The 22,250-nt window shown below is 45.3% G+C and overlaps 1 protein-coding gene across 1 annotated transcript in view; it reads right to left on the bottom strand.

Moving 5' to 3' along the window:
* Positions 1 to 22,250, bottom strand: part of CTNNA1 (catenin alpha 1) — a 104,920-nt gene that overhangs the window by 35,437 nt on the left and 47,233 nt on the right. The window contains exons 7-8 of the mRNA XM_061360572.1: positions 15,862 to 15,942; positions 14,938 to 15,090 (exon numbers count right to left, since the gene is read on the bottom strand). Of these exons, the coding sequence (XP_061216556.1) occupies positions 14,938 to 15,090; positions 15,862 to 15,942 (234 nt within the window). The remainder of the gene's footprint in view (positions 1 to 14,937; positions 15,091 to 15,861; positions 15,943 to 22,250) is intronic.

Below are 22,250 nucleotides of genomic sequence, written 5' to 3'. Positions count from 1 at the left end.
TGTCTTCAGCACTGAACAACCAAGTAAACAGATGCAACAGCATATATTTGGATGTAAGCAAACTGAAGTTGAAAGAAAGACTGTGCAGCATCAACAACAGAAATCTCTTCCAGCTTTCTGGAATTTTACAGTGCTACTCCTCAACTTTCTTTTCCACCAGACTTTGTGGACAAGACCTACATACTAAGAGGTGGAGTTCCAGCAAGCCCTGAGTGTAGGGCTGGGCTGTGCAGCTCACACCCCCTTATAGCCAAGGCTCTCTTCTCCCTGCTGTCGCCACGTCTGCTGCAGGCTCCAGCTCAGCTCCTCTCTTCAGCACATCACCAAACAGCTGTACTCTTTAGAGAGCCCCAGCAGAAAGGGACCTTACTCTGCACAAAGGGTTTTTTCCCCTGTAGATTTGCTGTGTCTTAAATCCCTAGTTCACAGTGAGCTACAGTATATTATACTTCTGTTTAAAGGCTCAAAAAACCATAAGACAGTAAGATGCCATGATTTAAAAGTCAAATAAAGACTTTGCTGTTGTTTTAAGCACAGGTTATATTTTTGGGAAACACCCATTTGCCAATATTTTTTATGGTCCATATTTCCACATCATTTCTACCCCTGCAGCAGCAGTTACAATCTCTAGGAGCGAGGAGAACACAAAGCTCTATTGAGTAGGGACTGAATAAAAGCGACATTGAAGCACCACAAAATCAGCCTCTCCGAGATCTGGAGATGTTGCGCTCTCTCTCAAGCCAAGTGTGATGAATCAAGCACAGAGAAACCCCACTCTGTCTGAATACAGAGAGGCAAAGAAGTTTACAATGGAGTGTCCCCACTGCGGCACAATGAAATTTCGCTTTTTTGCACAGTCATTTTTGAACCGTCATTTTTCCTCTCAATACCCCGCTAATGGCAATTCTCCTTTAGAAACTGCCCGACTGGGGCTGCCAACCCTCATGAAAGAAGTGTGTGTGCTTCCCTGACTGAGGGTCTTTGGCAGTTTAAGACAACCCAACTGTTGGCTGCTACATCCCATCCTACTGCTGCGTCTCCAAAGCTCGACACTTCATTTCAGCATGCTCGCTCAAAAGAAAGCTATTCGCTTTGGGGGATTAGTTGCCCTGCCAGATTAGCACACAAACTTCCCGGCAAACTGTGTGTGAACATCAGAGCAAAGCAGGGCCCTGGGAGCAGCAGAGATGACTTCAGAGTGCTGCAGACACGGCTGTAAATTCACCGCAACGCAACGTTTACTGCGCCTGTGGGAAGGCTCTGCTGAACTAGTGGAAAACACTCACAAACCTCTTCAGATGGGAAGTGTAAGAAGGGCTATGTCAACTAATTAATCAAGTTGTAAATGGCATTACAATGAGGTATTCCAAATTGCCATTAATTATCAGGTGCCCTACAGCATGGATTCTAAAACTGCATGCATCACCTAAGGTGGATGGTTGTATGAGTAAGAAATCCACTATTAAATGCACCTGAAAGAACCCATCATCATTAACTCCTGGGTGATAGCTGACAAACAGCTTCAAGCTCCCTGTTTGTAGAGAGGATAGGGTACTCCTAGCCACTAATTTGACAGGTATACATAAGGTTTTGAAGCCGAGGTGATCAGCTACAGCCACATTTGTTATAAAGCACACAGAGCACATGGAAATCACACATTTCTAAACCCTCCAAATAAAATAGAGCACCTCAAGCGAATAAGAATTCCCCTTAAATCAAATGTAAATGAAGCAGTTTCTCCAGGTCTCCAACAACTGACATAGTAAGTGGTCAGACTTGATTGAGAAAGAACACCACTTGTGCTTGAGAGTAAAACAGCAATTGAATTCCTGCTGCATTTGTTCATTCTTACCATTCAAGCCCCTTTACATAAGCAGTACTAGCACAGGCATCAAAGGAGACAAAAAAAGTCGCGAATAACGTAATCAGCCATAACAAGCAATCTCTTGAAAAGGTTGAAAACACACTGGGAATGAAGACAGAGCAGAGGAACCAGACTGACACAGCTCACAGACCTCTTGCAGCAATTTAGAAGCATTTTTTGCTGCAGTATCAAGGCTCTCTTAGTTCTTGGGGGCATACAGCCATGTCCCAGAAATGGCTTCATCTATCCCAAACGACAGGATGAACCCAAAACAGCTGCCAATGTTCAGATGAATGAGCTTAAATTCACTCCCAGTGGCAAATGCACCAAGTGTCAGTGAGAAGTGCACAAGCACAACCTGTTCTACAAACTGACCTAAAGAAAAACTCCAAAACTGGACAAATTCACCTGGAAAGTGGGATTTTGAAACTCAAATCTGGTTGATATTAACTAAGACATCAGAGTAATTGAAGATGACATGATGTCAGCGACTCTGGTACCAGCATGACCCACATGGAGCACTCCTGTGGGGTATATGGAGAGGTTTTACCAAACCAGGGATCCTCAAGGGAAGCCAAGAAAGCCAGCTGGAGCCTGCAGCTCACACAACAGTCACTAGCGGGGTCAGGAGCAACGGTAGCCAAGTGCCCTCATGTATATAAAAGAAGACCTTGGGAAGCACCATGAGCAGGGGGGTGAGCAGGGCCTGGCATGGCAGTTCACCCAGAAGGGTGAGAGATGGCCTCATGTAACAAGTGGAACAGAACAACCACAAGAGTGATGGTTCACCCAGCTTGGAGGTGGCACCGAGGTTAAGTCAGCCTATGCTCTATGTCAAAACTGCTTCCATAAAGAGAAAGAGACAGGTCAATGTCATAGGAAAACCTCTTCTGAGGGGAGCAGAAGGCCCGGCATGCAGATCAGACTCACTTCTTAGGAAGCCTGGTTAAAGACGTGAATAGAAACCTTCCCACCCTGGTACAGCCCTTGGATTATGATCCAGCATTGTTTTTTCAGGTAGGCAGTGACAGCGTTGCAACAAGAAGTTTGAGGGCACAAGAGCAAGACATCCTCCTGCAGCATGAATGGGCACAGTAAACCACTGAAGCTTTACTGGTTTATTGTCTTGCAGGTTGCTAGCATATCCCAGACAAATGAAATCAAGAGTTCTTGTGTAAAAAAGACCCCATTCGTATCACTAATTCCTCTGTTACTTATTTTAAAGTTTGTAAGTCTCGATGACTACTCCTGCATCTCATTCGCTACACAGCAACTCCAGGTGCCTACAGCAGGCTGACAAGGAACATGGAGAGGTTTAGACTGGCTATTAGGGAAAACGTCTCCACCAAAAGGGTTGCCAAGCATTGCAACAGGCGGCCCAGGGAAGTGATGGAGTCATAGAGTCATCATTCCTGGAGGGATTTAAAAGGCGAGCAGACGTGGTGCTTAAGGACATGGTTTAGTGGTGGCCTTGGAGGTGCTGGGCTCATGGCCGCATGCAATCTTAAAGGTCTTTTACAACCTAAATGACTCTTAACCCAATGCCTCCTCCAAAGGTATAGAAACTGGTTCCTTCTAGAGACAGGCACCATATCTCAGTGCAAAGGTCAGTCAGGAATATATTATTAGCAGGAAGCTGTAATTCCAATATAATAAAATACTGCACCATCTGTCACAGAGCAATTCCATCTTAAATTCTAGTTATTTTGATTCTTCAGAAATTACTGATTTTAAATCAGGAAAAAACTTGACATTTCTAAAGCAGTTTTTTCTCCTCCCTCAGTGACAATTTGTTAGCCCATGTTTGTGGCTGGCAGCTCTTGTAGACAACTGCCTTCTCTGACAATAGGCAGTTTTCACCTTTTTCACTTGAAATGCATTTTTGATTTCTTTTCCAACTTGAAATTCATTCAGATAACGACTAAGGAGCCACGTCCTCCAGCAACTGAAAGCCTGCAGTAGCCTAACAACATGGGTTGGGGGTCATCATTAAGCTTCTGGAATGACACTGTTGCAAATAACTGAGAAATGCTGCTACAGCTTTGTACTTGTTCAAGTGTCTCTGCACTGACCCAGCTTAGGTAAAGGGGTTACTTCACATGGAACAGTTTGCTGGAGGATTGACAAATTGCTTTTTCAATAAGAGGAAAAAATGTAAGAATTAAAAAAGGGAACTGCAATTTCTAACACATTAAATCTTTTCCAAGGATTTCAAAGGCTGACAGTGGAAGTCTGTATTAAGGTGTTTGCTTTGTGCACCTGGATTCACTTCAGAGAAGCAACACCAAGTTTTTCTTCCTTGTTCACAGGTTGTGTTTTTAGGACAGCTTCTTCTGGAAGTCAAGTACACAAAAGCCTCCCAAATGGCTCCTGGATGCAATCACCCAACACTGAATGGTGCGACCCAGAGAAGGCTCTGTAATGTGTTTATTGCTGCATAATTTAAAGCTGCCAGAGCTGCCTCTGTCAGAGCATTGTTATAAATAAGGATTATATATCACTATGTAGGAGACAAACATACACTAATTGAGTTCTAAGAGCCTGACTACTCTCATTTCAAACTGCACCTGTGAAAACAGCACTGGAGGAAGAGTTTTCAGACTCTCTTATGACAGAAAAACTTCCTGGTTTAACACTAACCGGTATCCTCTCAGAACTGATGCTCCCAAACCCCTCTGCAAAAAGAACAAAACCTTACCCCCATTTATACACAGCTACTTTGGGAATTTCAAACACAGCTTTTCAAAGGTGTTCCTGGCAGTTTGATTTCTGATTAAACTTCAGCTCCTTGCTCTATTTTTGCTTTTCATTTTATGATTTCTCTGGGAATGCAAATTCCCATTTTGAAGCAGCTTAAAATCACCCATTTAAAAAATAAATAAATAAGCAAAATGGACAGGCAGCCAGCCATTCAACGTGTTCCTCTTGAGGAGCTGCTAAAGAAAAGTGGATCTGATACTCTCACAGAATTCAAATACAGAACATCTGCTTTCTTCCTTCCCTATATTAAGACAAGAGTCCAGATTCGCTTGATGATGGCCAAAGCCCATTAAATTAACTCATCTGCAGAAACAACTGCTCTGGCAAAACTAAGTAGCAACTGAGGGCTCTCCGAAGAGATGTGTCAATTATGCAATTTCCATCCTTCTTTAAAACAAGGCTTTTATTATTCAATAAGCCCATACATTTATTAATTCACCTGTACACTACACTAAGTATTCAAGACAAATGTGAGCATTTTAACATCCAATTCTAAAAGGCAGTGCATGAGGGAAAAGTCTGCATCATGGCAATAATCTCCTATAAAGACATTAGTTTTGCAGAGGCAAAGCTAATTATGAATTACACAAAACAGATTTGATGCTTTAATGCATGGAGGGGTGGCAGGAGGACTTTGGTTCAAGTCCATAGGGACTCTGGAGCAAGTTACTGGGAGTCGTGCTGTCAACTACTCTGTGATTTTATGTGGTCTAAGTAGTTCAAGTGATTGCAGCTCCACAGAAGGTACCTTGCAAGAGTTAACAGAATCCCAACGTATTAACTTAAAATAGTAAGAGTCTTTAATAAAACAAGCCCCACACAGAAAAACTCCAAAGTACTGAGGGGAGTGATGGACTAAAATTGAGATAACTGCCATTTCCTGAGCTCTGCAGCCTCACACGCAAGATGAGGGCAATTTTAATTTCAAGTCTGGTTATAAACACATGGAAGGGAAATTTCAGCTGGATGGACCAAAACTAGCAAGCAAAATGTTTTTAAGCCAAAAGTTTTAGACAATGTAAAATGAGGGCTTCAGGGGTTTATATCTGAACAGGCTGGCAACTGATCAGAGACAGTATCACAGTATCACAGTATGTTAGAGATTGGAAGGGACCTCAAAAGATCATCTAGTCCAATCCCCCTGCCGGAGCAGGAACACCTAGATAAGGCTACACAGGATATTGTGTATATTCTGCTCCCCTAATATTAAGGCACTTGCTCAATCTTTTCATGGGTAACCACCTTTATTTTGGGATCAAATCTCAAGACTTTCACCTTTCAATTTGTATGTGTGTCTGAAATTCTAGTAAGGGGATACACCTCTATGTTTGGCTCTCAACCTAAATAAGCTGCCTCCAGCTACCTAGTGCCAGTCTACATACAGCTGTCCAACACTGGCAAGCTCCTTCCATACCTGGAGTAAATGTCTTCCTCCAACAGAATGCACCCCTACGTGTTGTCCGGGTTTCACAAAGGAGGTCTGTAAACTGTTTTCACACAGTTGGGCAAACCCAGAGTTTGTGCACTGTGACAAATCAAACTGGCCTCCATTTCCTTAGCAATAAGTGCAAAATGAAAAGAACTGCTCTCTGTTGCCAACAGGAGAGTTTTTCAATCAAAGAGGGGGAAGAGGTGTCTGAAAGGAACTAATACATCTATAGCATAAAACACACCTACGGTAGTAAAAGTGCTAGCAGCACAGGAATACCTTTATTTCCAGACTGGTGGATTATCCTTTCTATAGGCCTGACAGACAGCAGGGCTGGTAAAGAAATTCCAGTGTGCTACGTGGGCACCGTGCCCCTCATAGATGCAGCTGTAGCAGCAGATGTAACTATTGGCACAGGAACTATTCCTTCCTCAGACAAACAAGTGAAAGCCATGAAATGTTATAAGCACAGAACACATTAGTTACACAACTCAATCTGAGCAACCATGACAAAAATCACACTGCTGGAATACAACGTAGATCCGATCTTAAAAGCTAAACCTTTGAAAGTGAATCCTCATCTTAGATGCTTCTTAGCAACAACAACATTTTTCTTTCAAATAGAGTGCTCCTAGCAGTGACATCTGGGCAGTGCCTGAAGAGCTACCTTATGCAAAAGAGCATTTATGTTTATCAAAGTGGAAATGAAGACAGGCTGAGAGAGCTGGGCTGGGTCAGCCTGGAGAAGAGAAGGCTCCTGAAGGGGAGACCTTAGAGCAGCTCCAGTGCCTAAAGGGGCTGCAGGAAACCTGGAGAGGGGCTTGGGACAAGGGCCTGTAGGGACAGGCCAAGGGGAATGGCTTGAACCTGCCAGAGGGGAGACTGAGATGAGCTCTTAGGCAGAAGCGCTTCCCTGTGAGGGTGCTGAGGCGCTGGCACAGGGTGCCCAGAGAAGCTGTGGCTGCCCCATCCCTGGCAGTGTTCAAGGCCAGGTTGGACACAGGAGCTTGGAGCAAGCTGCTCCAGTGGAAGGTGTCCCTGCCCGTGGCAGGGGTTGGAACTGGATGAGCTTTGAGGTCCCTTCCAACACAAACCAGGCTGGGATTCTGTGAAATAGTAATTTTTTTCTCATCTGATTTTGCTTATCACTCAGAGCATACTGCATTATGCTCTCAATAAAGGATTCCAACTTGGTGCCTATTATTAGCTGTTGAAACCAGGTTTTGGTGATTCAGACAACTGTTCATGGCAAGTTTAACAGTAATTATAAGTACATCATGCTCTTGAAGAAGGCGGCAAAATATTAAAGGAACAAGCTCTACACAGACTTCAGGCAACTCCTCAATGACACTACATGACTAATATTCCAATATTACTAATGACTAAGATGATGAAAATCCAGACATATATTGAGGCTTTTAGTTATGTATCAAGAACTAAAACATTTATGCTGCATCTATAAAAGCTGTACTCAAAAAGCTACTTAAAAATACTGTCTGAATTCAGATTCGAATACCTGGACAACAAAATGGGCTAGGACTCCATTGCTTTTGATCTCCCTCTGAACGCATCATGTCAACAAAACCTATACTCAACTGTGCTTACACTTCATAGAATCCCAGCCTGGTTTGGGTTAGAAGGGACCTTAAAGCTCATCCAGTCCCATCCCCTGCCATGGGCAGGGACACCTTCCACTGGAGCAGCTTGTTCCAAGCCCCTGTGTCCAACCTGGCCTTCAACACTGCCAGGGGTGGCGTAGCCACAGCTTCCCTACCCTCTTTTACAGACCTCCCCTTCCCCAGGTGCTTCTGTTTCCAAAGGAAAAATGAACACAGTAAATTCAGGGCTGGGGGGAGGGGGGGAAGTACATTTTCACCTCCAGCTTCTACACCCTTCACATCTCCCTTGGCTCAAGTGTTTAAAGATGAAGCCCCACACTCTCAAAAATCACCCAATGACTGTTCCTATGGAGGAGGTATGGCAGAAATGCCTCTCCTCCATGTAGCAGCTGCTAACAGGGATGATTTTCAGACAGAATGTCCCCAAACACCTCAGCTGCTGTCCAGCTATGTGAGCATTGAAACTCAGCTTCAATCATTTCATCTCATTCTCAGTTTCACTGTCAAGATTACTGATTACTTTGCTTCTCCCATGTCTACTTACAATGATACCTGGACTAGCCTCAATAAATAACCTTACAAGAACAAAAGTTATCCTATTAAAAGGTTCCCTTTACATTTAGAATGGTTTTGGCTGGAAAAGAACTTAGGGATTACCTAGTTCCTTATGTACAATGTATTACTTTTGGACATCCAGTTTTGCTGGATAATGGAAGAACTTTTTTCTGCTGAGGCTTTCCAACTTTACTGATTATGAATGTAAGGGAAACATGTTCTACAAGAGGAATTTAATTTACTTATGAATTAGTTGACTAATTAAATGAACTTACAAGTAAAGCACATCGGTACTTGAAGACTGTCAGACTTCAGAGGTCACATTAGAGCTATACCGGCCATTTACTGAGGATGTTTGTTTTAAATTGCTGTCAAGGTTATCTACAGACAAATTACAGAAAACGTGCTTTTGGAAAAGATGCTTTGCTGTTCACCTTAAAATGGGAAATAAGTCTGGAGCTGGACTAACCCTGCTTCTCCAGACCACAGCACAAGCACGTTTTCCCTATTAATACACAATCACCTTAAACAATTACCCTGGCTGCTCTGGAGGAAGGCTGAGAGAGCTGGGCTGGGTCAGACTGGAGAAGAGAAGGCTCCTGAAGGGGAGACCTCAGAGCAGCTCCAGTGCCTAAAGGGGCTGCAGGAAACCTGGAGAGGGGCTTGGGACAAGGGCCTGTAGGGACAGGCCAAGGGGAATGGCTTGAACCTGCCCGAGGGGAGACTGAGCTGAGCTCTTAGGCAGAAGCTCTTCCCTGTGAGGGTGCTGAGGCGCTGGCACAGGGTGCCCAGAGAAGCTGTGGCTGCCCCATCCCTGGCAGTGTTCAAGGCCAGGTTGGACACAGGGGCTTGGAGCAAGCTGCTCCAGTGGAAGGGGTCCCTGCCTGTGGCAGGGGTTGGGACTGGATGAGCTTTAAGGTCCCTTCCAACCCAAACCATTCTAGGATTTTACGCAGTAAAAGACAAACTTGAGTTTGCAGATTTTCTCCCCTGTGCATCAGCTTACTGAACAGGAAAACCAGGTGCTCAGACACTACTTTGCCAACAGATAATGACCCTTACCTGGAAAATTAAGAGTTTTGAGAGATAAATAAACCCAAAGTTCAGAAGAACATTCCAAGTCAATATTTGATTTGGGTGTCAGTCAAGACCTATGCACTTCTTCCCTCAAGAGACATCATCCCTGCCTTTTAGCACTGATACACACCTTTGCTAGCAAACATGAAGAAAGAATACTTACAGAATGAGCCAAGCCAGTCCACTCCCACCTCTGAAGATGCTGGTTATATAAACTCGTATAAAAGTTAATAAAACCTTCAGAAGTCAGGTGGCCAACAGACATAAAGGATAATCTTGTGAGACCAGATTTATTGCTGGATCTGCTGGACATTTCCATTCTATGCTTCATTTTTAATACATGTCTCAGAGGCACAAACTCTAAGTGCATCCTGTTATCGCAAAGGTAACTAGCTATGCTCCAGCTAAGCTCTCTCATGAAGGCAGGACAGAAAAGCCCCAGTTTTTCAAAGCCCTCTCTGTGCCTCATGCCCAAAAGCTGGCTTTTATTTCAAGTCCAAGCTTTGCTTTACCCACTTCAGATTTTTTAAAAGCCTCTCACATACAAAAACCTGCTAAGGCTCCCTGAAGAATATACAGGCTGCAAGTATGGGCAAGTCAGGAGAAATCGCAGTGCAATCATTGTGAGCGTGTAAGGCTCTGGGCTTTTGGAGAGTGGCATCTTTAGACTGAGGTCTGAAGAATTACTCTAGGACATCAGGCTAGACAGGCAGGGCAACAGAAGGGGAAAATGTCAGTGCGAGAGGCTACAGATAGCTTACGGAGCTGCAAGTGCCCAAATGTGATTCTTTCCGAGCAGATAAATTTGCAGCCTGCATCTGTTCATGGGTTTTCACTGAAAATGAGAAAATCATCGCTCCATATGCAAGACTCAGCCCAGTGCATTAAAAAAGGCACAGGGCAGTCTTTTCAGAGAAATTAAAGCAACTGGGGAAAAAAATAAATGGATGCTTATGAAGCATCACCAAGAGGTTTCACCTCCATGATCCGAGCAAAGTTTCTATGAGACTTTAAAATGACATTTGAGAGAAACACAGGAGCCAGGGCTGCTGAGTTCCAGAGGCAGATCAGATTCTTTACTGGTTTTAAGGAATTACAAACTCTCCTTTTCCAAAAGATTCCTCAGCAAGCAAACAGCTACTTGCTGATTTTAACCTGCACTCTGTCCTTACCTGCCTCTGAGCTACCTCATTTCTTCAGGTTTGAAAAACTTTTCCATTAAAACTACCCAGTATAAACCTGTGACAAACTGGCAACCTAATTTTTACTTTTCTAAAGCATTCAATAATGGAGGAAAAGCTTCTTCTTAACATTGATGGCTTTTGCACTTCCCTGTTCAGAGAACAGCCAGGAGTGTCACGCAGGACTGGTACAAAGGGAAGTGGTGCACAAGCACACATCAAAGACTGGGACGAACAAAAAGCCCATGTGGGGCTAAGTGACATCAATAGAAATGAGCATCAAGCTGCAGGAGAGCCTGGTTGCTTCTAGGGAGGAATATTAATGGAAGAAGGCCACTGTGACGCTGTCTTTGCTCAGGAGCAATGTTACAGGTTGGAAAGCTATGGTAAAAACCACGGGAATGCAAGGCAGTACTTTAAATCCGTAATTTAGGAAGACTTTCAGAGTTCACAAGTGAACTGAACTTTTTCTTACACTGGTTCCCAAAATGCTGCCTCATCTGTTATTCTTGTGTGCTGCATGTGAATTGGCTTCTCAATATCCTAAAATAAGATTCATAGAATCACAGAATCCCAGACTGGTTTGGGCTGGAAGGGCCCTTAAAACTCACTCGGTTCCAACCTCCTGCCCCAGGCAGGGGCATCTTCCACTAACTAGACTGTTACTACAGAGCAATTTTGGAAGCTATCTTTTAAACACATTACTGAACCGAGTCAAGTCTCACTTTACTATTTTCCCATTACCCAGTTTTCAAAAGGCAGGAGAAGGGGGTTAATATTTTACTATGTCAGGACAAATAAGATGGAAGCCCTTTGGGACATGGCTTTGGTATGGTTCCTCCAGAAGACCCAGACCCAGGATGCAAGTCAGATTTCTGTGGTTATTGCACTTTCGGCCAAATTTGGCTGCCCAGACTTCAGGGAGCACAAAGCAGGCAGTGCTCTGCTGCCAAGACGAGAACGTTTCACAGTAAAATTACCGAAATCATGTGCTTGCATCACTTTATAGCCACTTGGAGGGCCTGTAACCACCTCTGCACTGCAGGAGCAAGAACCCCCTGTGCTAACCCAGGGCAGAACCAGCACTGCCACTCATCCTGACCAGGCAAAACCTGCAACAGCTCAGTATGAAAAATAAACTAGATCTGTATCTCAGAGTCCACTCTAGTGGCTGGTTGGCCCAGGGAAGCAGCACTGGCTCCTCTAGGTCACAGGCCAAAGGGGTATTAAATCCAAGGTGTTACACCTCTCACTATTTCAGATGAGGATGTTCCAAGTTACCCAGCACACAGCAAGTCTCTTGGTGTGCATTTCTTCCCATCACTTTGCGTTAAAGGACACGTTCTCTTCTACATCTAAATCAGAGGAGCCTGTCAATCACAGCCTGATACACAACACAGCTCCATTCTGCACCACAGCTGTTTTGTCACATTTGATGTCTTCAGTCACTCAGCAGCATTTCTGAGGGTAGTTACGATAAACTCCACAGCACACTTATCTTCCACTGAAACAGATAGAAGCAATCACTTCTCATCTCACCAAATGGAACATCTTCTGTTCTGCTCTTACACAATCTTTTATTGTTTCTGCAGATATCTGCAGTCAAGTTTTCTGCCCAAGAGCAGAATCATATGGGAACTTGCAAACATCCTTCTCCATTCCGGCAGAGACACACCGAGACATTGTAAATGCAACCCAGCCCAACCTGTCTTCCTTCACAGTAAATCTGACATCGCATACAACTCCACAGTGGCTCTCTATCCCCTCGAGACAAGGGCTCTGCAGGAGTACTATTCCCCTTCTGTCAAAGTTAAGCGTATGTATTAATCCATCCACATTCATGGAAGAGGTTTATAACCCATCTAGATCATGCTATTCTATAGCTATAGTTACATTTTAGACAGCAAAAGCAATAAGCAAGCCTTCAAGAAGCTGTTGCAGCAGCATATCATTTTAGCTGAACCTTTTGATGCCAGTCAGAAATACTGTTGAATGCAGACTTTAAGGGGAATAGTCCCACTTGAAAGACAAGACTGCTTGGCTGAATAGAGGTTCCGTAAAACCCATTTGCAGCATGGCATTTTGCACACAAGGTAAGGTCAGTCAAAGCCACTCATACACCAGTGAGGACAGCCACCCGCTGCTTGTCAGCCAGCACACATGTTGCAAAGCAGCAGGGAGGAAGGGCTCCCCTCGCAAGGGAGGGAGAGCAGCTCACAGACACAACAGTGCAATTACTCTTGTGGAATTATGCTGGTAAACTCCATGTGGACACCACACATCCAGTGAAGAGGTGGCAGAAGCACAGCAGAACAGGCACCGCTACTGCTACCCCAGACAATTTCTCCTGTAAAAGCCCTAAAAATAATTTTCTAGATAAATTAGGCTTGCAAGAGGAAGAAGGGAGGCCTACACAAAACCTGGAGAGGGGCTTGGGACAAGGGCCTGTAGGGACAGGCCAAGGGGAATGGCTTGAACCTGCCAGAGGGGAGACTGAGCTGAGCTCTTAGGCAGAAGCTCTTCCCTGTGAGGGTGCTGAGGCGCTGGCACAGGGTGCCCAGAGAAGCTGTGGCTGCCCCATCCCTGGCAGTGTTCAAGGGCAGGTTGGACACAGGGGCTTGGAGCAAGCTGCTCCAGTGGAAGGGGTCCCTGCTTGTGGCAGGGGTTGGAGCTGGAATTTAGAATAAAATAACTTTGAAACTACATGAAGATGGCATTAACACTGAAATTCAGCAGGGCAAGAGGGAAGAACGAAGAATTACAGTTTTTCATTGCTTAGATAGCAATTCTTGAGGAGCTGGACTCCATGCACCCCAGACTATGGGGCAGTTGCTCACCACACTCAGAGCCCCTGCAGCTTTAAAGGAAGTAGAAAAATATAAAACTGGTTGGGGTTGGAAGTGACCTTCAAAGCTCCTCCAGTTCCAAGCCCCCCTGCAAGGAGGAGGGACACCTTCAACTAGATCAGGTTGCCCAGAACCACATCCAGCCTGGCCTGGAATGTCTCCAGGCATGGCGCATCCACCACCTCCCTGGGCAACCTGTGCCAGCGTTTTACCACCACAGTAAAATATTTCTTCCTCACATCCAACCTCAATCTCCCCTCTTTCACTTTAAAACAAAAACCCCTCATCCTATCACACCAGCCCCTGCTGAAAAGTCTCTCCCCATCTTTTCTTACAGTCCCCTTTTAAGCACTATAAGGCAGAAAAAACACTCCCCTGAAGATTTCTCTTCTCCAGGATGAACAACCCCAACTCTCTCACCCTTTCCTCACACAGGAGATGTTCCAGCCTTTGCAGCTTTTTTGTGGCCCTGCTCTGGACCCTCTCCAACAGGTCCATGCCTTTCCTGTACAGAGGACTGCAGAGCTGGATGCAGTACTACTGAGCAAGATTCAGAAGCTACTCTTACTGACGTTCAATAAGTCTTATTCTTGAGTAACTGAAACCTTTCAAGTTGTGATGAGCCCAGAGACACACGGACTCAATTATCGGACTCAGTGATACTAAGAGAGCAAAGCTACATAAACCAGGACCTTCTTGCTTCCAGGCAGCGGCAGAGGTGAAGCTCCCAAGCTGGCTGATGCCTCAAAGCACACCAAAGCGCTCAGGAGGAGGTTTTGAAGCTTATTCCTAGTGGCATGTTTCTTCAACAATACCTGCAGATGTTTGTTCCTTGCCATTTGGCATCAACAGGCACAAAGCTCTCACGCGAAAACAATGGCAAAAGGACAAAGTAAGCAAGATGCATCCATGAACACAGGGTGGGATCTTACAGTGCTCTTTGCAAATGCACTACCTGTTGGAAAACTACCTTTAATAGTAGTAATAAAAGCACTAATGACCTTCAAAGCATTTCAGTTAAGGCAGATTGGTCCCATTTAAGCTGGTCTTCCCACTGCTTAGCTTTAGTCTGTGGTAACAGCAGCTTGAGAGCCCTCTGGGTCTAGTTAGAAAAAGGTGCCAGGGATCAGTTTTGTTGTTGTTATTGCAAGTTTTGTGTTTGCTGTTTGCTCTTTACACACACACAAACAGGTTTTCCTTCTAAAAGTCTTCACAAAAAAGGCCTGTTTACGTTCAGTGGTGTTTTACTGAAGAGGCAAAAGCCCCCAGCTTCAAGCGAGGGGTCAAACTGCACAGCAGGACAGTCATGCCATCATCTCCCTTTCTCTACACCACTATCTCCAGTTAACAAATTAAGGTAACAGCATAATATACATTGTACCAAGCCTACAACAATATGGGTTATGCAATATTAGCCGTTTCTTTTTTGTAAGCTTAAACATTAATTATTTAAACATTAAATTGTCTTTAAATTCATTAAAATAAAATTTAAAAGGCAAATTTATGACAGAATTTGCTTTGTTTCACCAGAATTGACAAATGAGCTTTCCTTACTCTTGCCCTAATTTAACTACTGATAATTCCATTTTCGGTTGTTCCATCTTACCTCAATCAATTTGTTGGCATGCTCACGGAAAACCTGGGCGTATTCTTTCACTTCCTTTTCGTTCCCGTTCTTGGCAGCTTCAATCAGCACTAAAAGTGGAACATTTGTTTCCAGAAAAGAGTCTGATACATGGTCCATAACAGCTTTGCGGAGCTAAATAAATATAAAGGAATGAGTTATTTCCCCTTTTACTGTATTAATATGTAAAGCTCAAAAGTATTTTTGTCATTGATCCTTTTCTCCTTTGTGTGACCAAAGCTTTCCCTGCCCTAAGTCTTTTTATACACTTTTTGCTTCAATTTAAATTAAATCTCCTTAAAAAACTGGATTAGTTATGTAAGTGCAAGCCACCGGTTTGGCCACAAATATTGATTTCGCAGCTCATATTGGCTTTGTCTGAGTAAATTTGCTGCTTTCCCTCAGCTGATTAAACAACATGCTGCTTTAAATTTGCTATTTTTCTACTAGAATAAAAACAGTTTTCAACAAACTTGATCCATACTCACATTTACTTGTAAAGGGGAATCTTGCTTTAAAAAACCAAATGAACAATAGATGGATGTTATATAAATACACTCCCCAAAGAAAATAGGCTCTCTGAGATGAATGCCATCAGAATTATAAACCATACTTGATAATGTTCAAAATCCATAAAATGAGAGTTGGTTTGGATGGGGTTTTTTAAATCTCTCCTGCCATAAGGCTGATTAAGAATCCAACATCCTCACTACACGTTAACATTTCCACCCCATGCTACCCAGTGAACCAGGCACTGGAAACTTCTAGCTTTTAATTCGCTGAATACAAGCACACAAGTCCACTGCTCACTAGAAACAAATCAACGGAGAACACACTTCCAAGAGGGCAAACAAGCAGAAACACACTACTTTGTCTCAAGAAGCACCAATTTCATATATTAATCACCTGTCTACGCAAGTCTCGGGTCTTTTTGGTCATTTTATCAATCGCGGAGTTCAACGCATCGCTTCTTTCTTTGCGTCCAGCCTGAAAAACAAGAGACAGAGGTTAACTATGTCTCAAAATAAAACCAGTATTATTCAAGTACCTGTCAGCTTCTTCAGGTGATTGTGCACGCTAGAAATAACATCTCCCCCTCCCAGTGTCTCACTCTCTTCTTGCCTGGATTGGGCAGTTCAGTAACATCTGACATCCTGAGATTCTACCTTTAACACTCTTCCCTTTTACTTAAGAAGAAAAGGATGGTTTCGTAAATCACAGAATCCAGACTGGTTTGTACTGAAGGGTCCTTAAAGCTCACCCAGTTCCAACCCCTGCCACGGGCAGGGACACCTTCCACTGGAGCAGCTTGCTCCAAGCCCCTGTGTCCAACCTGGCCTTGAACACTGCCAGGGATGGGGCAGCCACAGCTTCTCTGGGCACCCTGTGCCAGCGCCTCAGCACCCTCACAGGGAAGAGCTTCTGCCTAAGAGCTCAGCTCAGTCTCCCCTCTGGCAGGTTCAAGCCATTCCCCTTGGCCTGTCCCTACAGGCCCTTGTGCAAGTATGTTCTCCAGATGTCTCTTTGTTTCTAATAGCTGAAGACCATATTCATCTTCTAAGTTTCAGATCTTTCTTTTCGGCCTGCCCTGCCAGCATCCCCTTAGCTGGCACTGCATCCAGCCTGGAGGAGCCCTGCTTCAACCCTCATCTTGTACAACCTCAGCTGCTGAGATCCCCATGGTCAGTGGGTTGCACACAAACCTCTTGCATGCTGCCTCCAACCTGCAGGCACAAGCAACATGCATGCACAGGGCTGCACATCTGATGCAACAGTGCTCTCTCACACCTCCATACCATGCTGTCACAGGAGGCTGCTCTTGAGCAGGCAGCCAAAAGCCAAAAATCAATTATCTTAAAGGTAAAATCCTTATAAAACATTTGTCAGGTATGATATCCAACATCTCCAGCCAGTACCCACGCCCGCCCGCTGAGGGCTGGAGTTTGCCAAAGTTCAATACAGCAAGTTTCACATTGCTAAAGAGAGGGCAAGGGGCCATGAAGCAGTAGCAGCTTCTCTGTTTTTAAGCAGACACCGGGATCAAAAATACCCTGATATGTATCAAACTGAGCATGTCAGATAAAACAATGGTGGTGGTCTGCTTTTGAGGGGAGTTTTCTGTATGATACAGCTGCTGTTACAGATTTGAAACACATTTTATGCAACCACAATCCAATTTCTGAACTTCTAAGCCATGATCAATATAATTATCCTGTTGAGAAGAAAAACCATTTAGCAGCACTAAAGCAAGGGTATGCCAGTTATCAATTCTCCCAGCGACAGCCTGGTGTGAAATACCTGGATGAGCAGCCTTGAATCTAAACCATGGTATCCACTCTACAGCAGGAATAAAAATTAAACAGAATTGGGGGGGAAATCAGGATTCTGTAATGTCATTTTAGTTTAATGAATTATTGAAGATTTGCCACCTGCCCTGATCAAGCAATTTGATTCTCATCACAAAAGGTAACAGAGAAGTGACTGAAATGAAGACCAGGAGCTTGTTCTGACAATGCCACGGCCTTCAGCAGAGCTGGCACTGGCCTGTTCTTCATTTTACATTCAAAAATCAAAACTGAAATCTCTAAATAACGTGAAGGTTAATGCTGTTTATCCACTGAACGTTTTGCTGTGCCCATGCTTGGTGGATATGAAGACAGAACATGGTTAGGTTGAGAGCCCTGCTCAGCCTGCATTGAACGTGACCACCGTGTCCCACACCGTAGCTCCGGGCGCTGCCTGCACCCCAAGGTGGGACCAGGCTCCTCCTCCAAAACCCTGCCAGCAGGAGCTGGACCACCTAAAAGCCTGCTCCACGTCACAAATCTGTAATCACAACTGCTTGCCTCTTTAATGCTTTCACACCGGTTTACCCACTGCAATGTGACCATTCCACCGAACACACAGCACCCCGCTGTACACGTTTGTTTCTTCTTCCAGGAATATCTTTGGATCCAAGAGATATGCTCATCCATTATGCAGAAAGCTGAACGCTCAGCTGTTCCAGGAAGTGCCATTTTACTTCTCCCTGGGTGCCCCTACGTTACCACTTTAACATGAGGCAGGAGCATGCTTGTGAAGCGCATCTACCCATCGCTTCTGCTTTGCCATCCCTGGCTTCACTGTCCAGAACAGCCCCAGTACACAAGGAACAGATACTTTCAGATGAGAGAACCACCAAGAGATGGCTTCCACTAATGGACACTGAGCACATAAAACCAGACCACAGCCAGTCCTATGTGAAAAGCACATAATGCACCCATTACAGCCTAAGCAGCACCAATTTCATTCTGTTGAACTGTTCCTATTAAGCCACACCACATACCAGCACAGAAAGAGCCGCATAATCTAAACCCATTAGATTTTAGCAAGGCAGCTTCAGTTTATTTCCACCTTGTTGGCATTCAGAGATTTTAGTACAGCAGCTCGTCAAATGTAGTAACAGAATTTCCTTCTGAAGGTTGCAACATAAAAGGCCCTGCTAAGTCAGCTGTGGTTATTTAACAATTTAGCACAAATAACACTGCTCCTTCGTTAGGGAGTGGGATACAACAGCACAAACAGGATAGATGCCCACACTGGTGTCCTACAGAGACCCTGTTATCATTAACATCTTAAATCATCACAGGCAATTTGAACCTGGCCCGGAGACAAGGACAGGAAGTTGTCCATTTGAAGTTTCTCGACCTTTTCTGCATCAAATGAAATATAAAACATAAAACATAAAACTGTAGGACCAAATACACCCTGTCAGGTACAAGTGGAGGCAGCCAGTGGGACAGTGGATGCTGGAGCACATGATGACCTGCACAGCCTGTGGCTGCACGAACCCTCCAGGGAACAAGATCATTCTTGACCACAACAGTCACTTTGTCCAGGCTCCCACATACCCCATGAGTTTCACCCAATGGTTCTACCCTACAGCTCAACAAGCCCTGTTTGAGCTGGTGTCTCTCTCTCCCACAATAAATCATGTTTTAAAGGCTCCAAGTGACAGTTTACCACCTCCAAGTTACTTGTTCCAGTAGCCAATTTCCCTTACCATTAAAAATAGGTCTTTGTCACTAGTCTAAACTTCCACTGAGAAGTAGTACCCAGACTGGTTTGTGTTGGAAAGGACCTCAAAGCTCATCCGGTTCCAACCCCTGCCATGGGCAGGGACCCCTTCCACTGGAGCAGCTTGCTCCAAGTCCCTGTGTCCAACCTGGCCTTGAACACTGCCAGGGATGGGGCAGCCACAGCTTCTCTGGGCACCCTGTGCCAGCGCCTCAGCACCCTCACAGGGAAGAGCTTCTGCCTAAGAGCTCAGCTCAGTCTCCCCTCGGGCAGGTTCAAGCCATTCCCCTTGGCCTGTCCCTACAGGCCCTTGTCCCAAGCCCCTCTCCAGGTTTCCCGTAGCCCCTTTAGGCACTGGAGCTGCTCTAACGTCTCCCCTTAATGAGCCTTGTCTTCTCCAAGCTGAACCAGCCCAGCTCTCTCAGCCTGTCAGAGAACCCAACTAACAACCTGGCAGTGCAACACATCCCAGCTATCAGCTTCTCTTATCCACAGGATTAGTAGGACTCACAATAGTAGAGCCTGAACATTCAGATTACTAACAGGATTTTTAGATATTCAGCCCCCAGCTCTGTGAGGGAACCACAAGCTCTGCAGTCAGAAAGCAGCTAACAGATTCCGCAGATTTAACAGGGTCATGTTGAACATGTCAGTCATTTTGCAGTATGATGCCACAGCTCTGCCCAGTATCATAGATAATAAAGTTAGCTACAGTGCAAATTTAAGTTAAATTAAATCAGATCTTTATCAAAGAGGCCTGAATTGGTGTTAAAAATTGCTTGTTTCCCCCACCCCTCTGCAATCTCTGCTCTTCCACCACCATTGCTCCCTGCTTGGAAAACAACACAAGCAGTAACTGCTGCATCCCTGCCGCTCCAGCTCACACCGCTATCCCCACTGGGGTTCGTTATAATGTTTTAAAGCAAAGAAGGGGATTTGTATAGAGGGAGGCAGTGGAATCACCATCCTGTCACAAAGCATTCCCTCTGTAGGCCTCCCATCAGAATCCAAACAAACAAAAAACGGAACCAAGTTTTTCCTACAGCTACTGATCTAACACCAGCTGATTTATAAAGGTAGCAGAGCATGGTGCTGGCAGTGCATGAATGTTGCCAGGATCAGCAGCACATGTATTACAACGAGTTATTCACAAAGCCATGTTTTTAGAGGTAAGTTACAAACCCTGTCATTGTTAATCTCCATGGTTCACCACCAGTTTAGGTTAAGGTAAAAGCAGAGAGAGAAATAGGGCTTCCTGCCCTGCACCACCCCTGTAGAGCCCTGTATCCCTCCTCCCCAAATCAGCACCCAGATGTGAGCCAGATGTGCCACCGCTGTGTGACTGAGCACTGCTCTGCCCTGCCTGCCACCCACCATGCCATTACCTAAGTAAGATGGGATGAAGGCAAGTTTCTGCTTCAGGTAATCTGCGAATTCCTTGTCTCTGGAGCTGTCTGTACAACAGGCTGCATCGTGGCCAATGATGGTGATTTAATAGGTGACAAGGAGAGTTTGGCACCCGCTCCTCTGGGCAGGCACTGCAGAGGCAGTTGCCCAGCCGTGCTTTGTGGGGCAGCAGGAGATTCAGTGCTCTAAGTCTGTCACTTTTTGCCTTGCCACCTGGCCTAACTGCATGCCTAGGAAGGATAGCCATCCATACCTCCTTTTTCATTATATTACAGCGGCAAATGAATTCCAGATATTATAGTGCTGATTCAAGACCAGGAAGGGTAAGCAGCCAAGTATGACATGTGAATTTCCGTGCTGTTTTCATATCCGAGATCTGCTGGCTGAGGAAACAGAACCATGCACTGGTTTGTAGGAGGAAGGAGTCTCCTGCAGCAAGGCCATAGCTCAGCTGAGCATGGGGACTACCATGGCATCACCTAGAATCTGAACAAAGCAGCCTGGGCTGCTGGCCATACTGCTCCCATCCCAGCATGCCTCCCCAGTGCCAGGCTGCAGCCACGGCGGCCCTACAGCACCCATGGAGAGGGGAAGGCTGGCTCCTGCACTCACCCTGCCACAAAAAGGGATTAAAATGTGCAACCAGAGCCAGGGACAGAGCTGCCAGACAGAGAAGTGACGGTCACCATGCTATGCAGCAGCACACGTGTGCCCTTACTCCCATGAAGACAGCGACACCCAGCCCGTGGCGCCCTGTCCCATCCTGTCACTGCCTTCACCCAAAGGACCTCTGCAGCTGCCCTGAAGAGCTGGACATGCCTGTGGATGATGGATCACCTTTTCTCTCCTATGTCCACTTCTTGGGGCTCACTGCTAACCTAGCTCCATGGCAGCACATCCAAGTGACAGTACATGCACAGCAGTGCTACAGCCACACCTCTGTGCTTGTCACCTTCACCTCACAGACTTACCAACAACACAAAGGCTGTTAGCAAAGAAGCAGCAAAGACTCCTGTGATCCCCAACATGGTAACATCCAGCAGAAATTAAGGCAATCATTCCTTCAGGGAAAAGGGTGAGCTGTCTGTCCACATGGGGCACACACGTGCTGCAATCCCAGTGCCCAGCCTTGCCTGCAGCTCCAGGGCTGGCCATCCTCTGAGCCCACAGCACAGGAACATCATACAGCCCCCGTGTACATCAAGGAAAATTAGCTTATTTGTTGTTCTTAATACACTAGGAAGGCTTCCACAAGATGTCAGCCTAACTAAATGACAGCGCTAGCCTCAGGGTGCAATTCTGCTTTTCCAGTGTGTGGGTTTAACAGGAAAACCAGTTCTGCTGCTGCTGGGAAAGCAGGGCAAGGGAGAAGCCCCCAAAAGGTCCTAGCATGCTTATTCCTGAGGCAGGCATGCCATGTCCCCTCTCCATGTTGCACATAAGGATTCAGAAGGCCAGGTTGGACAGGACTTGGAGCAAGCTGCTCTAGTGGAAGGTGTCCCTGCCTGTGGCAGGAGTTGGAGCTGGGTGAGCTTTAAGGTCCCCTCCAACCCAAACCATTCCGGGATTCTATGATTCAGGCCAGTACTCAGAAGCACCCGTTCCGGCACAAGCTCCCAGATAGCACACACATATACGTGGTCTTCCTCCACTTGCAAGTGAGTTTTCAGTCTCAGGAGAAACACAACTGCATGACATTTGTGGACAACTGGGGGTTATTCCCAGCTAGTAACATCCTGACACCCAGGCAGCACCCGAGGAACAACATGAACACTACTGCAGAGTTCCAGACTTCAGAGAATCAGACCACACTTTCAGTACTATCTGTTGTT

Source organism: Neopsephotus bourkii, unplaced genomic scaffold, assembly GCF_033783945.1.
Source record: "Neopsephotus bourkii isolate Nb327-2 ecotype Australia unplaced genomic scaffold, CSIRO-AGI_Nbou_v1 NB_1031, whole genome shotgun sequence".
Classification (NCBI taxonomy): Eukaryota; Metazoa; Chordata; class Aves; order Psittaciformes; family Psittacidae; genus Neopsephotus; species Neopsephotus bourkii.
The sequence above is the reverse complement of the archived record's forward strand: the minus strand, read 5'-3'. Positions and strand labels throughout refer to the sequence as shown.